Below are 21,307 nucleotides of genomic sequence, written 5' to 3' on the forward strand. Positions count from 1 at the left end.
GGGTAGGGGGTAAGGCTAGTGGGGAGCTGTAGGAGGGATGAGAGGGGGATCTGTGGTTGGTATGTAAAATGAGTAAAAAATTTTCTTAAATAAATTTTTAAAAAAAGGTAGCTGAAGTGACCAAAATGAACACAAGATAAACAAATGCAAAGCTAAGGCATATATGAAAGTGTTTCATGTATGAAGAAAGGTATGTACCAGTTTTCACCATTTACAATCCAACAGCGTACTTCTTAAGCACCAGTTATTCATATCACTAGACTGACCAATTAGAACTTCTATACGCAAAAGCTCATCTTACCTCATCCAAATCTTGGATATAAACTGGCTTTTCCTCAAAGCCAACTGGCATTGGTTCACTATAAGGGATCCGTACTTCTTCATATAACTTGGTATTCTCTCTTTGAATTCCTTCTGGTAAAATCATCTATAAGCATCAAAAATAAAATTCCAATAATAAAAGATAAAAACAACTGCTCTGGTAAGATTTTAATTAAATTAGAGACAATGAGAAAATGTTACTGGTTTTATGACATAGTACAGGCAAATAAACCCAGCTAATATAAAGGAAAACTAAATAAAAGAAAAATAAACATAAACCACACCCACAAAGCATTCAGGAGTGTGAAGGCCCAAATTACTCAGGGTCTGAGAATCTGAGCTTGCTTTACCCAGCCAGGCTGCATAAGGAGATGATTTGACCAAAGGCGTAGTTACCAGGTGTTTGGAAGGGTCTACACTTGGCTGTGCCCTGTGCTTTGATTTAGCAAGGGGGAGGGCTTTTGCCCCGCCCCTCGGCACTGTTATAAAAAACCCTTTTGAATAAACTTCTGGGCAGCTGGGTATTGACCCAGGTCCTCTCAAAGCTATCCTGTGTTTCTATCTTTCCTCTTATCAACTAGGTCTCTCTTTCTATCATTTCTTATCACACTCTCCTCCTCATAGAAACCCTGATAAAGGTGGGAGCTGGCCTCCTACACAGGAGTTAGGTATCTCACAAGATACACAGAGCACAGTATGTTGATGAACTTAAAGTACACACCAGCTAGACAGTATTCTTGAGGACAACTGTACTCTCATAACCAGAAAGTATGTAATACAGTGTAAGTTTAGTCAGTGATTGATACAATGGATACTCATGAATACAAAGTGAAACAATCAAAAAATTTAAATATGTTCTGAATACAGAATATATTTCAGGAACTTAAGATACAATGCAATATCCCATTTTTACTACTATTTTAACATATAATTTAACGTACTGTATCCACTGGTAATACATTCAAGGACATGAGGAAAAATCTATGCAGGCATTTCCACAGAAAATACCTGTTTCCAAAAGTGGTAACATCACAGTGACATACCTTGGCACCAGCAATAAATGCTGATGTTTCTCGGGCCTCAGCCTGGGAATCATAAACATGGGGATAATGGATTTTTTCAACTTCCGTGTCTCTCTGCCTGCCCAGAATTGGAGCACTTCTAGCATTCAGAAGTGCCTGTTCTCTATAAATAAATAAAAAAGGCCATATTTGACATTATTCTTTTTAAAATGAAGTCACATACTAAAACAAGGTCATTATGATTGTTATTTCAGGTATTCCCATTAAAAACCCAGAATTTCAGGAGAAGTAAACAGGTTTTAAGTATCCAATTGCTAAGTTTACACAATTGTTAGTAAGGATGGCTTGCTACTTTATAACTGTAATTTTGCTACTGTTATGAATAGTAATTTAAATAATTTTGGAGACAGAGGTTTGCAAATCGGTTAGGACCCACAAGTTGAGAACTGTTGATTTAAGTGAATGAATATATCAATCATTTTCATTTTTCAACTTTTAAGTAACAAAGAAATAAAGCATCATTAAATTGAAAAAGGAAACTTGTAAAACTATATCCATGTAGCCTTCATGTAACTTAACTGAAAAGCATACATAGGGCAACTTAGACTAGCCCACCCCTGTAAAGAAAATGTCTTACTTTCGTGAAAATAACCAAAACTTACTCTAATTAAAGAGTGACTGCTTTATTTCATCATAGAACACAAGGTCGTAAGAGAATCACTAATAATAAAAAACCCAAAGAACATATCACAGGTAAAAATCGCACCCTTGAGTGTTTTCAGCATCTGACTTTTACTACCTGTGTATCCGGAGTTCCTTAGGATCAAAGGACAAAAGTCCTTCCCCAGGAACTTCCCCGTCTTCTCCAGCCTTTTTTTCTCGTCTGGCAATTCTCTTTTCTTCACGGCGAAAAAGTTTCATTAACTGTTTTTCTTGTTCAGATTGAATAGTAACTTGACATCCATAATTAGGCTTAGTATTCTCTCCTAAAAATTTTTTACAACTATCTGTGAAATAATTAAAAGATACAATGAATTATAAATCTCAGACATGACTTGACCTTTATGAAAACCATTTGGCCACTACAAAAACATAACAGAATGCAATTCTCTAAGAATTTACTTTTTATAGCTGGTTTACTCAATTACATATTTTAAGAGTAGTCTTAAAAACATGATATCTACACAGTATCGCATAGTAACTTAAGAAAAATCAGCAAAAGATTCTTCTTAATAATTTAATACTGTAATGAAACTGGGATCATATAAATTTGATATAACATCAGAAATGCAAAAATTAAATTTCATAATTTTAAAATAATTTGTTCATATGATTTCAAATATATAATTATCAATTTTAGTTTCATTTACCATTTGTGTGATAAAATAGCAATCTGTTATATATTAAATACAACTTTCCTCTAAGTAATTAGCCTTGCTATACTAGGTTATTATATATTTACTACTTTTCATAGCTCAAGATCTATCCACAGACAATGGTCAAAACAACAGTACTGTCCATCTTTTTACAGAAATGCAGGAGAAATAGATCAACCAAAACTCATAAAGTTTGTTCATAACGTATGAGTTAGGTTTGTATTAGTCACCTCAATATATAGGATGTTTTTCCAACAGGATTGCCTTTCGTGTTTAATTAAACTCTTTCCAAGTATCTTACAGTCCTAAAGGAGCTAACAAAACTACCACTAAAAGAAGTCAAAGTCAGCCGGGCGGTGGTGGCGCACGCCTTTAATCCCAGCACTCGGGAGGCAGAGCCAGGCGGATCTCTGTGAGTTCGAGACCAGCCTGGGCTACCAAGTGAGTTCCAGGAAAAGGCGCAAAGCTACACAGAGAAACCCTGTCTCGAAAAAACCAAAAAAAAAAAAAAAAAAGTCAAAGTCAATAGGCATTTACAATATTGAGGACTCAGCACAACGAGGCTAGGAAGACAAAATTGAATGAGACTTGGTCTATACTCTGAACAGAGTACAGGCACAGGTTATTTTATCAAATGGCAAAATTCGAAACAGAACAGGGAAGGTATTAAACAAAGCACCAAGAAAGTAAGATGCAGTTCAAATTCATTCTTAGTCAAATCTTGAAACTTCACAGATCTTGCATCCTTATACGACTTAAGAGTAAGCCATTTAATTCTCAATCACATGAAATAAAATCCTATAATGTGGCTTTTTTAACATTAAAAAGGAAAGTATGTTTCAAAGGTATTAATTAAGAATTTGATCTATAATAAACTGAAATTTTATAGCTCTAACCAAAAATATTCTATTTGTCTTATATACCTTACGTTCTATGTAATATAACACAGTTTATAATTAGCTTTCAATGACAAAAAAATTCAGATTCTGAAAGCTCTTACACATACTGAGAACTAGAAGAAAAGTGAAGTTGTCTAAAAATAAACAATCAGCAAGATAGAGATGAAGAAGGATGTTTCAAGAATGTGAAAAATGCCCTCCTCTTACCAAAGATGACTACTATAACACTTTAAAGTGTGAAACTATACTTTAGATAATGTAATAAATGTTATGTACTAGTGTAATTAATATTTTATGTGAACTTGATAGTAACAAAATACTGTTATATATACTTGTCATCCAAAGAAGGAAACTAAAATTGTAAGAAAATATATGTAACTCATTGAAAAATTTATAAATTATCAATCAACATTTACTACAAATCTGTAAAACTAAACACAATAAATGATAATAATGATTTCTTTAAGTTTTAAATGTTTAAATGCATTATTTTTTGGGTTGTGCTATCTGTGAAGACTGACAAGTAGAAACAAAATAAATAATCATAATAACAACTATCACATACAATGTTGCTCAAGAATAAAATAGAAGTTTACGTTTTAATACAACCATATTATGCTAGAAAAGAATCTTGTATAATCTTCAAAGAATTGCCAGTGGTCACGTCAGAGGAACAGCAGAGGGCAACTGAATGCAAGGCATTGATGGGTGAACTGCAGATACCCAAGGACCCAAGGGCTTTGGCTCCAGAATGCCTCTTGCTACTGCTGTGCCTTTACATGTTTGCTTCTGCCATTTTTCTATGGTATCTAACATGATGTGAATTGCTGTGGTAGGATCCCCATTGCCTTTAATGTAGTGAGATTATATCATGGAAATATCCCTGTTATAACGGGCATTTTTACCTACAAATTATTATAAAAATGATTTCTTCTTAAGCTATACTGTTTAAGTGAAGTTATAATTTTATACAATAATAGTATTAGTTTAAATAGAATTTTGATGATTAAGGGTTTCTAACAAATATAGCAAGGGATTATGACAGAGGTTAGTTTAGTGGGATAATACAGGTAAAGACAGGATAAAGTGTTGCCCCTGCCCGTGGTAGAGTAGGGGATAGAGAAGATAAAAAAATAAGAACAAGAAAGTGTCACACAGCTGGGACTTAAAGTTTCTCTTGAGGAGCCATACAGACTATGATTTAGGTTAATGATTAAGGAAAACAATTGAGTCCCAGAGGCTAGACTAGCTCAAGTTCTTTTAATCTTAATGTTGGGACATGTGTTCATGAGTTTTGGTGTGCATCATCACTGAAACAAAGTTTTAAATAATGACTTAAGGTTAGGTTAAGATGTTTTTGTTAATGGCTTTGAGGTAGAAAATCTTGAGAAACAATTTGAAGTTTAGAAAGACACACTTTTAATAGTTGAGTGAGGGACTCACTGAGATCAGGGAACAAAAACAATGGCAGCCTGGTTATGGCTGGCTGACATACCTTTCTTGCCTGGATGAGCTGGTGATCAAAGGTGATGATTAATTCCTTTTACCCATTTCTGCCCTCAGTTCCCTGATATGATTTAATAAAAAAACTGTTGATGAGTCGGTATGCACGCTGAGGACTTAAAAGTGAAAATGACTGCTTTTCACATATAAATGTTTAGATTTTTGAATTTTTTATAAGAGTACCTTTAGAGATGAGTAACAAAATGATAGATCCTTTCTTTGTAACAGCAAAGTGTAGTCTGCCAGTAAAAGAACTGGCTGAGAAAAATATCTTGCTTGCTTACACTTATATAAACTATAAGGGAAAAAAATGTAGTGAGAAGAAAGTCATCAGGAAAGAGAAAGAAGGGAAACATCAGGGTAGAAGAACAGAACAGAAGAAGAACAGAGGAGAACAAGCAACGGAAAGAATAATAAAATGAACTAAGCTTTGGCCCTTAGAAAAGTTCTCATGTGTCTGCCTGTCCAGTAGTTCGCCTACTCTGTATCTCCTCTTCAGTGTCGCTGACCTGCTGAAGGCTTGCCATTCATTAGCACCCTAGGTGGGATCCTAATATGTCGGAAGTGTGTGTGTCTGTCTGTCTGTCTGTCTGTCTTTCCCTTTTTTTTTCCACCCCCAGAGAATTAAGTTTTACTCCCTCAGAGAGTAAGCCAATTGAGTGGTTAGTCCACTGACTCTGGCTCCCCTTCAATAACCAAGCTGCTGTAGGCTGGTCTTTCCAGCAGCAAAGACTCACAAAACAACATATACTAACTTAATCTACATTTTAGATATATCTTTTTTAATTTTTAAAAATTTTCACATAATATATTCATTATATTCTTTGCCTCCCCCATCTTCTCCCACATACCCCCTTATAACCAACTTCATACTCTTTCTCTCTCATTAAGAAAATAAAAATAACAAAAATCAGGCCTTAAAGAAATAATTAAATTCGCAGCTATCCTCATGGCAGAGGCCTGTCACTTCTCAGCCACCTTACATTTCCTGGTTAGATTGAAGACAGATTAGGGTACATGTCTATCTTGATTAAAAAACAGTAACAAAACCAAAAAAACTCAAATTCACTTTTGAAGTTACAAATACTAAATGAAAATAAGCCATTCTATCTTTATGGTGATTTTAGAAAACAAAAAATAAAATCAAACAAAAACAAACAAACAAAAAATAGGTGGATATGGTTAGTAACCTTCTCAGTAAGATAGTTTAATAATGAAAAGTATGATTCGGTACTCAGAATCCTTGGAGTATATAAATGTAAAGCATATTTAAATACAGAAATGAATGTTAACAGTAGTGAAATTATTAGAATAAAAGATCTTGTCTTCAAAGTATTTCCATAACCTCCAAGAACTTTTTAAAACTACATTTATTTATTTGTGTATAGGGTGTGTGCGTGTGTGTGTGTGTGTGTGTGTGTGTGTGTGTGTGTGCAATGTACACATGATTGCCAAAAGACAACTTTTAGAAGTCAGTTCTCTCCTTTGACCACATGATCCAGATAATCAACTCAGGTTGTCAAGTTTGATAGCAAACACATCTACTGCTAAGACATTTGCTGGCCCCAATTAATTAAAAAATTTTAAGAAAAATAATCTCTCATGCAATATGAAACAAGAGTCTACAAAAAACAAACAAAAAAAAAACTTTAAGAATATAAAAGTTTCCCAATGGCCTGGCCATGAGCAGGTCCTTCTCCTCACCAGCTGCAAAAGCAGCACCCCCTCAGCTCCCCATCTCCTAGGAAAACTGGCCCCAGTGGCATGGACCTAGGAGATTTATCCCCAAGACCCTCGATTGCCCTTGAAAAACTGCCCTCCCCCTTGTGGCTGCCACAATCGAATAACTGACCCTGCACTCAGAAGAGCTGGCCCCACCCCTCACCATCTATGCAGGAGCGCTGACCCTGAATCTTGCCTGAAGGGAGTGGTCCCTGTGGAGGCACAGACTAACCAACTCAACTACCACCCAGGTCCACATCCAGGACTTTGAGTTGGCCCACCCAAACATCTACCTCATCTATGAGCTGCTGGAGCACCTAAAGGGACTGGTCCTGTGGAGTGATAGCCAAGATATCTGAGAGAAGTTTTGGTGAGGGTCCAGTATTGATGGTGTACCAGTCGCCAGAGGCTTTGAACCAGACCAACAACTCACTGAAATGAACATTTGCAAGTAAAGCTGTTTGAGCAAAGGGGTGTACTGTATAATACACTGCAGCTCCTAAGGCCACTACAACAAATGAGTATGTAATGGAGAGGCAGAAAAGACAGAGGAATGAAGTGTTTTGTTTTGGTTTTCCTTTCTTTCCTTCCTTTAATAATTTTCTTTGGTGGGGACACAGGATACAAGGGTGGAGCATGGACATGGAAGGACTGGGAAATTTGTGAGACTGGGGTGCATGAAGAATCAATAAAAAATGTTAATAAAAAAGAATAAGCAAGTTAAAGCTTTTTGTTCAAATAAACAAAACTTTTAAGAGTATAGTTAGTCATAAATAGAAGCAACATTAACAACAATCCAATATAGAATAAAAGTAAAAGCCATTTGAGAAGAGTAGAAAACATTTCGGGTCAGAGATATCTCAAATATACTTTTGAACAATTTAAATTTAGTTTGGGGGCTAGGAATAAAGCTCCTTAGTAAACTTCTTGCCAAGCATGTGGGAGGCCCTAAGTTCAATTTCTAGCACTGGAAAAAAATAATATTTAGTGTTGACTAAAAAGTACATTGCTTCTGTGTTATTATAGAACAAAATATGTAAAATGAGAATAAAACATGAGCATAAATGGGATTACTAACTCATCTTTGACACATTACAGCTTTTAAAAACTGTAATCCCAAAAAGTGTTGGTAGCAACATTTAAAAGACTAACCAAGATAACACAAACTTTTCAGAACTTATAAATTTCAGGATTGAGCTGCGAACTTAATCCATTACTTATGGTAGAAACAAATGATTTACAAACAGACAGTTTAACTGTTCTTAAAACCTGCTGGTTTCCTCCAGTGTGTCTTCCAGTGGTATGGGTGGAATTCCTGTGGAGCAGCGCAATGTGGAATTAGCTGCCCCAAGTATTTGAAGAGTTCGGAACCCCATAAAAAGACCAGATTGCTGAATTTCAAATGTCTAAGTTTCTAACAATCTTTTTTTTTTTTTGCATTTAAAAAAATTTATTGCAAAGTATATTCCTTAGTTCCAAACATAATGGTAGTTGGTTAAATTACTTCTCTCCACTCAAATCAATGTTTCCAAACTTGAAGTATTAGCAGCCTTTTGAAAGAACTGAAAAGGCATAAATGAAACATGACTTACAAAGTTAAGGATAAAATACACTGGCTCCTTGGTTTATTTTTTTGTGGAAATTTATTCATTACATGTCAAAATGGTTAGAGCCACTCTGGGTGAACTCAGGCTGCAGAGTACACCAAGGAGCTGCCTACAATTTACCAATGCAGATCTTACATTCAAGGCCAGCATGGAGAATCCAAATACCACCTTTGCGGTCTTATAATTACAGATGTGCTTCCTTAAACTTCCCGTAAGGCACTGCAGGAGAATTTTTGCAAATATATTCTCTTTCTTTTAGAACAAAATTCTACATTAGAAGCAGTGGCAGTTTTATAAAAACAGTCTACTGTAAAAACTTTTGGAGTGCTTCATAAAGTCTGAACTACGTTTAGTGCAAAAACTAAATTTTCATCCAGTTATTAATATAATAGAAATAAATTTTCTCAAATGGGGTTAGATTGAGGTGGAAATTCTGTAGTTTTCTTTTATTATGGATACAAACCACTTATTCTCTACAAGAAATATTAAAGGTAACAAATTTTCAAAACTTGTGAGATCTGCTTTATATAAAACACCTACAAGTTTAAATGTATTTCTCATATAGCAATAAAAATCCCACCTCTAAATTAGCTATTACTTGGTTATGGGTGTCAAGAAACCATTTACTGCTCAAAATATTACCCCTTATAAAGCCTTAAAAGTGTATTTGTGAAATGTTGATTTTGATGTAAACCTTGTAATAGTTTAAATTTAAAGATTTAAATTAAATAGTTTCCCATTTTCAATACCACCTAAATATGTATTGATCCAATCTAGGATGTTAAATCAATATAAAAGTGAAAGTTCACAGTTTTACTTCACATAAATGTCTTTGGCCTTGATTTTCACTGTTTTGTGGGTGTCTTAGTTGGGTTTTCACTGCTGTGAAGAGACACCATGACCACTGCAACTCTTATAAATAAAAACATTTAATTGAGGTGGCTCACTTACAGTTTCAGAGGTTCAGTCCATTAACATCAGGACTGGGAGCTTGATAGCCTGCAGGTAGACGTGGTGCTGGAACTGAGAGTCTTACATCTTGACTCAGAGGCAAGAGGAAGTCAAATGACTCACTGGGTGGTAAGTATCCTGAACCTTCTAATCTCAAAACCTGCCCCCACAGAGACAGATTTCCTCCAACAAGGCCATACCAACTCCAACAAAGCCACATCTAATAGTGCCACTCCCTATGAGCTTAGGGGGGCCAATTACAATCAAACTACCACAGTGGGTAAATTCAAATCTAAGCATAGAATTCAAATCTAACCAAGCCCAGAATCAGTTTTTCCAACCCCTACTTAGACCATTATAGTAACCTGATGATGGACTGAGGTTTCATAGCTTAAATCCTGTACCATTGGGAACTCAGTCAGAGTTGCAGAAAAGGACTTCAGCAAACAGTTTTTGTTGCTGCTGCTACAAAATACTGCTTAAGCAAACACCAAAAATCCAATGTAACAGAAATCTGCCTAAATACTCTTATTGCTAACGGTGAATGGGTGATATCTAAGATGCATGATTATGTATTTACTGCAAGAAAGAGAGGAGTATATGAATGTCAGAGAAGAACATGCCAGAGAAGACCAAGTTTCTAACAATCATAATGCAATCCCAGCCTTCTAAGAACATTTATGAAGATTAGAGGAAATTCATAAGTAATCTGGATTTAAATCAAGGCTGTTTTCATCAGGCCCTTTTAGTGCCATCACAAGAAAAATAAAATAACATGACCTAAATAGAAAGTACGCACAGAGAAGTCAATATAGATAGATATTAAAAGTATGTAATTCCATATGCTCTTACGATTTAAAAAAATCCAATTAATAAAGCTGGCAAGGTAAAATTGACTAAAAGTTTCAAAAAATTTCATTTTCATTTTGCTATCTGAAACCTGAGTCTGACAGCCCTGTGGTAAGATATCTCAGGTAGCTTTTATTTTATTATTTTGTTTCTTCTCCAACTGTCCCTAATCTGGGGTTGGTTTAAATACATACAATACTGGTATTCCAGGTGTCCTACTTTCTAAGTGTGATAGTAACATAGCAGTTGTGAAGGTGACCGTCATTGTTCTTACCTGTACACATAAGAGTTTACAGGGCATTACTATGAGGTGTTAAATAAAAGGCTTAAATGGTATTCTTGTTAGCTCTTCCCCCTCTTTCTCTCTCTCTTCCCCTCCTTCCATCCCTCCTTCCCCCATGTGCGTGCATGTGTGTGTGTATAAAACAAACAATGGAATAATATTTTAATGAGTAGTGAAACTACCTAAGTGCATGCCAAGTATTTGCTGTATTATAATTTATCTTTCATGTTTGAAAATTTTCAAAATCAAAAGTCAGAGGCAAACTGTAACACTCCCGGGCACACAGTAAATAATACACGTATCCACACTTTTCAAAATCTTCCATATTGTTTAACATGTCACAAAAAAAAAAAGATGCTATGCCCAAACACTAATATACCCTATTTGTGTCTCTTATGTATGTTCCACGATATGCCATGTCTTGATTTTATATAAAAGAATGGCATCAGTAATACTACAAACCAAAGGACAAAGAAAGCACAATTATATTCAAAAGGTTTGTTAACCAACAAATCTCCTTTTATAAAGTTTATTTATTCTTGAATTTCATAGAGCTATAAAGAAATATAATCTTGTCAAGGCCCCATTTCTCTCCTCCAACTTCCCCCATAGCCTTCCAAACACAACCCACCTCCAAACTTCATGTTTTTCAGATAACTCACTAAGTCCGGTAAATACTGCCCCTATGTGCATGGGTTTTTCTTATGAATTACAATTACTACCAGACTTTTACCTTGAAGAGCCTGGAACTTATAATCAGTTGAGGAATTAAGAAATCGATCTACAATTGTAATTCTGTTCTGGAGGAGCTTCTCAATCAGATCAAGTCCTTCAGGTCCCAGCAATTCAAAAAGCTTTAAAAGAAAATAACAAAGTGAACTTTTACATATTAAAATCCCTTGCAACAAAATAATGAGGTCAAGCTAGTCATATGCAGTACACAATATTTAAAAAAGTAATCAGTTTATAAAAGAAAATTCTTTATCTACTATGATAAAGGACGTCCAGTACTTTTATAAAGACTACTTATGATAATATAATATAATAAAGATCATTATTCTGTTTTAAAAACAATCATAATTTGAATACATAACTTCATTCCAGAATAAATTGTTATTCTTTGTTTTCTCTAGTATAAACAAAAGAAATTCTAAAATTTAATTTACTTTTCAACATTTTTCTGGCTTTTACAAAGACTGTAAGTTACTAGCTACCTAAAAGCTTACTACGACAGCTGTCATCTCATAAAGTTAAAAAAAGATTAGAACATTTTAATCAATCATGATTAGCTACTAAAGCTTACAGATATTTACAGAATAAATCTGAAATCTAAAACACAGTTAGAAAAGTTCTCATTCATGTATTACTTTCCTATGCAGGAGCTGTCAAAGATTAAGTTGGTTTCAGTCATGGAAGAAGAAGAAAGGTTAGAATTCAGAGACTTCAACTAGTTCACTATATAGTATGCCTCTTCTAGAAAGGATTCAGGCTTCCTCAAGTATGAGCTGAAATGACATACATATACTACTTTATGGTGATATTTTATTTGTATTAAAATGTTATTTGTATGTTAATAAATAAAATTGCCTGGGGGTCAGAGCTATTAGCAAGCCATAGGAAAGCAGGGCAGTGGTAGCGTACGATTATAATCCCAGCACTTGGTAGGCAGAGCTAAGTAAGTCTCTGTGTGTTCAGGGATACAGCCAGTATTGGATACACATGCCTTTAATCTCAATACCAATCATAGAAAACCTGGAGGTCTATACAGACAGACCGTGATGAGGCGGCCATGTGGTTGGGTTTACAACCAATGAGAAGGCAGAACAGGAACTCTATATAAAGACTTTAACACAGGGGTAGCTCTGGTTCGGAGAGGTAGGACCACAGCAGGAGGAAGGGTAAGGTTTTAGCTCTTAGCTCTGACCTCTTGGCTTTCTTCTTTGCATTGGTTCTGTGTTTCTTATTTAAAAAGACGGTTGGTTACATCTACACTACTTCTTTTTCAAAAATGTTACACTGTGCACTCCCATGTGAGAAAGTCAAATTAACTAAAAAATTTTGTTGTTATAGAATCCATACACAAAATCATAAGACAAAACTCATATTGAGTATATATGATTTATTAACTATAAAATATTTTGCTGTTTAATAGTTTTATAAGCAAAAGGAAAATAAAATGAATTATGAAGAATGATCCTGTCTTACCAACTCTAAAGGTATCAACAGTATACAAACATTTATTATATATCAAAACTATGATTAGCAGCAATCCTATAAGAAGATCTGGCCTAACAAACATTTCAAATTCAAGTAATAATATTATTTGATTTTACAATACCTAAACTTAGGAAATTTATATAAATTATCCAAGGTTATACAGATAAGAGAAAAGCAAAGTTTGAAATGATAACTATATGAATCTAAATATGAGTAGAATATTTGACAGAAAACTATTGTGATATGCAAAGAACAGAGATACACTGTTCAACTAGCAGGGTCTAGAGGACTATGTCTAAATCACAGAACTAAGGGGTGAGCACAGGTTTCAGGTCAGCCTGGATTACATAGCCAGGTCCCCTCGTCAGAAAAAAGATCAGGGTTTTTGTTGTTGATGATGACATACTGAAGTTAAACTTCCTTCAAATGCTAAGATTTTTAAAACCTTAAGGGCTATCTAGGCATCTCAAAAATGGTTAACATATGACAAGAATAAGAAATATAACTAAATCCCCATAATAATTCTAAGTAACTGGAAAAAATACTGACATGAGAAAAGCTAAAGACAAACAATCAGGAAAAAATTAACGGGGGTGGGAGGAGAAGAGGAAGTAGAGAAAACAGCAATCGGGCTAAAATAAATGAATAATTAACACAGGATCATGTCACCTGATCCCAGGCCAGCATCCTGAACACCAGGTAAGATCACCCCCAAACCTGCTGTTGCCTGCCCAGCATAACCCCAACTGCCCCTCCTATCTTCTTCATCACTTCCTGGTCCACATCTCTGAATGAAGCCTCCTCTTTCACCACAGAACAGAACAGCATCCTGAACCCCAGGTAATACTGCCCCCAAACCTGCTCAAGCTGGCCAGAAATAACTCCAAAACCCACCTCCTCTCCTCATTACCATAGACCAGTCCACATCTGTGGCAGAAACCTTCCTTCCCATCAGAGAAGAAGCCAGCTCCCTGAAAACCAGGTAGGCCACCACCCTACTGAACCCCCACCTGCTCCTCCCAGCATAACCCCAAGTGCCTCTCCTCTCCTTGTCACCACATCCCAGCCCACACTTTGGGTAGAAGGCCAGATCCTGATCCCCAAAGGCCAGACCACCATGCTGAACCCTAAAGACTAGGCCAACTCTATGAAACCAGGCAGAAGCCTCCTACCCACCAGAAGCAAGGCCAGCATCTGAACCCCAGAGAACCCTGGGCCAGATCAGAGGTCACACACAACATAACCAGAATATCAGCCCCAAACTTAGGTAGCAACCCCCATCTGGACCAGAGACTATCCAGGCCATCAGAAGTCCAGCCACCAATATGGGCAGAAACCCTCTATTCAACCACAGGGAGCAAACAAAAACTAAAGAAGAAAACATCCATCCAACAAAGAAACATCCAGAAATTGGCATCTATACCTATAATCACTCCAAATCCAGATTCCTATACATAAGTGCAAGAACACAAACAACAATGGCCAGGGCAGTATGCCACCACCAGAGCCCAGCTATCCCACTACAACAAGCCCTGAATATTCCAACACAGTGGAAGCACGAGAAAATGATACTGAAACCAACTTTATGATGATGATCAAGGTCCTTAAAGATGAGATTAAATATTCCCTTAAAGGAATTGAGGAAAAGACAACAAAAAAATTGGAGGAAATCAACAGACCCTTAAAGAATGCCAAGAAAGCCAAGAAAGAACAAACGCGTGAAGGACACTAAGACATGAAAACTGAAATAGAAGCAATAAAGAAAACAAAAACTGAGTCAATTCAGGAAATGGAAAATAAAAGTAGGCATCACCAACAGAATTCAAGAGATGGAAGAGAGAATCTCAAACACTGACGATATGATAGAATAAATAAATTCATCTGTAAAAAAAAAAATGTTAGATCTAAAAACCTCCTAACACAAAACATTCAGGAAATCTGGGACACTATTAAAACATCAAATCTAAGAATAATAGGTGTAGTTAGAGTTTTCCTGCCTGGCCCACAGTCAGGACAAATCTCTCTCACCTGCCAGTCCCACAGCCGCTCAGACCCGACCAAGTAAACACAGAGATTTATATTGGTTACAAACTGTATGGCCATGGCAGGCTTCTTGCTAACTGTTCTTACAGCTTAAATTAATCCATTTCTATAAATCTATACTTTACCACGTGGTTCGTGGCTTACCGGCATCTTCACATGCTGCTTGTCATCATGGTGGCTGGCAGTGTCTCTCTTTTGCCTTCCTGTTCTCTCAATTCTCCTCTCTGTTAGTCCCGCCTATACTTCCTGCCTGGCCACTGGCCAATCAGTGATTTATTTATTGACCAATCAGCAACACATCTGACATACAGACTATCCCACAGCAAACAGGAATAAAAGAAGGAGAATAATCCCAGCTCAAATACCCAGAAAATATATTTAACAAAATTGCAGAAGAAAATTTTCCCAACCTAAAGAAGGAGATGCCTATAAAGGTACAAGAAGTTTACAGAAAATAAAACAGACTGAATAAGAAAAGAAAGTCCCCTTGTCACATAATGATCAAAACACTAAACATACAGAAGAAAGGAAGAATTATTAAAAGATGCAAAGGAAAAAGGCCATGTAACATACAAAGGTAGACTTTCTCAACAGAGACTCTAAAAGCCAGAAGAGCCTAGAGGATACCTTGCAAACTCTAAGAGAAGATAGATGCCATCTCAGACTACTATACCCAGCAAAACTTCCAATTACTATAGATGGAGAAAACAAGGTATTACATGACAAAGTCAAATTTAAACAATATCTATCTACAAATCCTGCCCTACAGAAAGGTACTGGAAAGAAAACCCCAACACAAGGAAGTTAACTACACCCATATAAACACAGGCAATAGATAATCTCATACCAGCAAAATTCAAAAAAGGGAAATACACACACACACACACACACACACACACACACACACACACACAAACAAACACACACACACACAAACACTACCACCACCACCGACAACACAATAGGAAAAAATAATCTCTCAATATCAATGGACTCCCTTCCCCAATAAAAAGACACAGACTAACAGAACGGATACAAAAACAGGGTCCATCCTTCCACTGCAAACAAGAAATACACATAAACATCAAACAAAGACACTACCTCAGAGCAAAGGGATGGAAAAGTTTTTGGGTTTTTTTTGGTTTTTCGAGGCAGGGTTTCTCTGTGTAATTTTGGTGTCTGCCCTGGATCTCGCTCTGTAGACCAGGCTGGCCTTGAACTCACAGAGATACCCCTAGCTCTGCTTCCCAAGTGCTGGGATTAAAGGCGTGTGCCACCACCACCAGGCTAAGATTTTCCAAACAAATGGAACTAACAAGCAAGCAGGTGAAGCTCTACTAATATCTAACAATATAGATTTCAAACCAAAATTAATCAAAAGAGATAGAGAAAGACACTTCATAATCATTAAAGAAAAAAATCACCAGAATGATGTCTCAATTCTGAACATCTATTCCCCAAATGCAATGGCACCTACGTTTGTAAAAGAAACATTCCTAAAGCTTAAATTACTAATGCTTGAACACCACACATTATTAGTGGCAGACTTCATCAACCCACTCTCACCAATGGACAGGTCATCCAGACAGAAACTAAACAGAGAAATAATGAAACTAACATACGTTATGGCTCAAATGGCCCTAACAGGTATCTACCTAACATTTCACCTAAACACAAAGAATATACCTTCTCCTCAGCACCTCATGGAACCTTCTCCAAAATTGACCATATACTAGGTCACAAAACAAGTCTCAAATGATAAAAGAAAACTGAAATAGCCCCCTGTATCTAATCAGACCACCGTGGATTGAAGTTGGATTTCAAAAACAGAAACAACAGAAAGACTACAAACTCATGGAAACTGAACAACTCTCTACTGAATTACCACTAGGTCAAGGAAGAATTAAGGAAAGATATTAAAGACTTCCTAGAATTAAATGAAAATGAATGCAAAACTCACCCAAATTTATAGGACACAATGAAAGCAGTGCTAAGAGGAAAGTTCACAGCATTAAGTGCCTGCATTAAAAAATTAGAGAATTCTCATACCAGTAACTTAACAACACACCTGAAAGATCAAGAACAAAGAAGTAGAAACACCCAAGAGTAGTTAGTAGACAGCAGTAAATAATCGAGCTCAGGGCTGAAATCAATGAAATAGAAACAAAGGGAACAATACAAAATAAATAAATAAATAAATAAATGAAACAAAGAGTTGGTTCTTTGAGAAAAAAAACAATAAGCTAGACAAATCCTTATCCAAACTAACCGAAAAGCAGAGAGAGAATATCCAAATTAACAAAATCAGATACAAAAAGGTAGACATAACAGATACCTAGGAAATACAAAAAATCCTTAGGTCATACTTCAAAAACCTGTACTCCTCAAAATTGGAAAATTAAAAAGAAATGGACAAATTTCTTGATAAATATCACTTAAACAGTTAAATCAAGATAAGATAATCAATTTAAATGGAGCTATATTCCCCCAAAGAAATAAAAGGAGTCATTAAAAGTCTCCCAACTAAAAAAAGACCAGAGCCGGATGTTTTCAGGCCAGGCATTAGACCAGACCATCAAAGAAGAGCTAATACCAATACTCTTCAAATTATTCTATAAAACTAAAACAGAAGGAACATTGCTAAATTCATTTTATGAGGCTACAGTTACTCTGATATCCAAACCACACAAAGACTCAACAAAAAAGAGTATATAGACCAGTTTCCCTCATGAACACAGATACAAAAATACTCACTAGAGTACTTGCAAACAGAATCCAAGAACACATCAAAAAGATCATCTACCGCAATCAAGTGGGCTTCATCCCAGAGATTCAGGGGTGGTTCAACACATGAAAATCTGTCAATGTAATCCACCAAATAATTAAACTGAAACAAACAAACAAAATGATCATCTCATTGGATGCTGAAAAAGCCTTTGAAAAAATCAAACACCACTTCTTCATGATTAAAAGTCTTGGAGAGATCAGGGATATAAGGGACATACCTAAACAAAATAAAAGCAATATACAGCAAGCCAATAGCCAACATCAAATTAAATGAAGAGAAACTCAAAGCAACTCTACTAAAATCAGGAACAAGATAAAACTGTCCACTTTTTGTATATATGTTGAAGATAGTACTCAAGTTCTAGCTAGAGCAATAAGGCAACTAAAGGAGATCAAGGGGATACAAATTGGAAAGGAAGAAGTCAAAGTATCATTATTCCCAGATGATATGACAGTATACATAAGTGTCCCCCAAAAATTCTACCAGGGAACTCCTACAGCTGATAAACACCTTTAGTGAAGTGGCTGAATATAAGATTAACTCAAATACATCAGAAGTCCTCCTATATACAAACAATAAAAGGGCTAAACAAGAGATCAGGGAAACAACATCCTTCACAATAGCTACAAATAATATACAATATCTTGGCATAACTCTAACAAAGCACATGAAGGACCTGTATGACAAGAACTTCAAATCTTTGAAGACAGAAATTAAAGATATCAGAAGATGGAATGATCTCCCATACTCATGAATTGAAAGGATTAACATAGTAAAAATGTGCTATCTTATCAAAAGCAATCTACAGATTCAACGCAATCCCCATTAAAATACCAACACCATTTTTTACAGACCTTGAAAAAATGATACTCAACTTCACATGGAAAAACAAAAACCCAGAATAGCTATAATCTTGTACAATAAAAGAATTTCCAGAGGCATCACATTCCCAGATTTCAATCTCTACTACAAAGATATACTAATAAAAATGGCATGGTCCTGGCATAAAAACAAACAGGTAGATTAATGGAATCAAATCGAAGATCCAGATGTTAATCCACACACCTATGGACACCTGATTTTTGACAAAGAAGCCAAAATTATACAATAGAAGAAAAAAAAAGCATATTCAACAAATGGTACTAGTCTAAATGTATGTCAGTATGTAGAAGAATACAAATAGATACATATCTATTGCCCTGCACAAAACTCAAGTCCAAGAGAATCAAAGACCTCAATACAAATCATGATACACTAATCCTGATAGACGAGAAAGTGGGAATAGCCTTGAATACATTGGCACAGGATACAACTTTTTAATAGAACACCAATAGTATAGATACTAGAATTGACAGTTAAGAAATGGGACCTCAGGTAACTGAAAAGCTTCTGTAAGACAAAAGATACTGAAAGGACCAAGCAGATGCCATTAACAGGCTGCTCAGTCTTCTCTCAGAGATCAGGCCTCAATTTCAGTTTCCTGAGACTTGAGCAAGCAGTTTCTGGGAGGGTCTTGAACAAAAGACATAGTCCTTGCAGTAGCTCCCTTTCTGCATGCACTCTGACTGCTCAAAGTTCAGCCAGATGTTTACTGTCTGGGGCCCCTCACCAACTTACAAAGTTATGTGCAATACGCGCTTGGCCAGCCAGCCCCCATGGTGGCTCAAGGACAAAGCCTGGGACTTGTGCCAGAATGCCCCCAAAGTGATAAATTGTAACCACCAACCAGTAAATTCAAAGGTTACATACCCTCACCCAATTAAAAGAGAACAGAGATAAAAATAAACCAATCCAAGTTGCACCAGTGCAAACCCCCCCCCCCCAACCCCCCTGAAGGGCTTGTGGATTTTACCTTTAAAAAGCTAGCCACACAAAGAAAAAGCAAGCTCCTCCTGGCCTCACTGCCACTAGGAGTGAGTGCTTTGGATCGAGCTTCCCTGCTCGCAGCTTGTAAACAGAAATAAACCTTGCTTTTGCATTCTGTACCTAAAGTCTCTGGTGGCCTCTTTGGGGACGCGATCTGGGCATAACAGATACCATCAACAGGACAAAATAGCAGCCTACAGAATGGAAAAGATCTTCAACATCCTCATAACTGACAGAGGGCTGATCTCCAAAATATAAAGAATTCAAGAAATTGGACATTAAAAAAAAAAAACAGTCTGGGACACCAACCCGGCCACATAACCTTTGACCTACAGTCTGTCCAGCCTATGGATGTGCTGGGGGTAAAAGTGACACAGAGATTGTAGTAGTCAACCAATGACTACTCCAGCCTAAGACCCATGACAGGAGAGTGAGTCCACCCCTAATACTGCCTAGAGTGCCAGGACACAGAAGGGGGATGGCCCAGAGACCTAGGATAAAACCAAATAAGACTGGAGGAAAAAAAAGTCAATGTAATGATGCCTAATGATATTCTGCTAAACTCATAAATTAGTGCCTAGCCCAGTAGTCATCAGAGAGGCTTCATGCAGCAATTGGTGGAAACAAATGTAGAGACCCACAGCCAAAATTAAGATGGAGCTTGGTGAATCCTGCAGAAAAGGGGAAAGAAGGATTGCAGGAGCCCAGGAGATCAAGGTCATCACAAAAAAAAAAAAAAAAAAAAAAAAAAAAAAAAAAAAAACAACCACAGAATCAACTAACCTGGGCTTCTAGGAGTTCACAGAGACTGAACTGACAACCAGGGAGCCTGCATGGAACTGACCTCAGCCCTATACATATATGACAGATGTGTAGCTTGGTCTTCTTGTGGGACTCTAATAGAGGGAGCAGGGGCTGTCTCTGACTCTTTTGCTGACTTTTAGGTCTTTACTCCTCATACTAAGTTGCCTTTCCCAGCTTTAATACAAGCGGAGGTGCTTAGTCTTACTACAACTTGTAGATATCCATGAGAAGCCTGTCCTTTTCTGAATAGAAATGGAGGAAGAGTGGATGAGGGCGACTGAGGGTATGTGGTGGTGGGGTCTTGCGGACTGCAAGAAATATATCATAGAGATTCAGCTGTGTATTAAAAAACTGGACTTTGACCGGCCAAGGTCTGTCAAGAGGCAAGCCATTTATTATGAACATTTGGTGCTATCCAGCCTTTAATATTTCAGCTGTCTTCTACTATGAAATTCTTTCATGCCCAAAAATTTTCTAGGTAACTACCTGCTGAATTTCTAGGTAACTAACTCCCCTGCTGAGCCTAGGAGACAAGCTGGCTAGAGACTCATAGCTTTGCTTCTTGTGCAAATGAAGCTTAGACCATCCCTGACCCCAGGCCTAGCAGCTATCCAGAGCAACTGACTGAGAACAAAAGAGGTTTTACATGTCAAGGTGAGAGGTAGAATTAACATTCCTGAGGAGTCAGAGAACCATGTGCCCAGGGAAAGAAAAGGAAGGGGCATAGCAAGAGAGAAGAGAGGAAGACAGAGTTTCCATAGAGGGTAAGCAGATCTCAGGTGGAGTTTTCTGAGTGCCAGGAGTAGAGAGTAGCAGAGATGGAGAAAGAGGATACAGAGGACGAAGATGAGGCTGGAAGCATAGGAGTTTAGTCATTAGCAGGACTATGAGCTAGGGAACTGGATGGAACTGAAGCTATGGAGACAGGATTTTATCCCAAAGAAATATAGTAGACAGATGTAGAGCTTGTTATTCCTGCCTTAAATGCCTGATGTAGTTATAGTTGTATTGATAGAATTTTGTCTTAGAGGGAAAAAGTTAACAGATATAAGACTA

General features: G+C 36.7%; 1 protein-coding gene across 5 annotated transcripts in view; it reads right to left on the reverse strand.

Annotated features, from left to right (window-relative positions):
• Positions 1-21,307, reverse strand: part of Ascc3 (activating signal cointegrator 1 complex subunit 3) — a 337,712-nt gene that overhangs the window by 249,089 nt on the left and 67,316 nt on the right. For all 5 annotated transcript variants that reach the window (XM_052751374.1, XM_052751375.1, XM_052751376.1 and 2 more), the window contains 4 exons: positions 11,267-11,387; positions 2,143-2,350; positions 1,365-1,506; positions 302-427 (listed from right to left, as the gene is read on the reverse strand). In XM_052751374.1, coding sequence (XP_052607334.1) covers positions 302-427; positions 1,365-1,506; positions 2,143-2,350; positions 11,267-11,387 — 597 coding nt within the window. The remainder of the gene's footprint in view (positions 1-301; positions 428-1,364; positions 1,507-2,142; positions 2,351-11,266; positions 11,388-21,307) is intronic.

This window comes from Peromyscus californicus, unplaced genomic scaffold (genome assembly GCF_007827085.1).
Source record: "Peromyscus californicus insignis strain IS unplaced genomic scaffold, ASM782708v3 Scaffold_22__1_contigs__length_63687245, whole genome shotgun sequence".
NCBI lineage: Eukaryota > Metazoa > Chordata > Mammalia > Rodentia > Cricetidae > Peromyscus > Peromyscus californicus.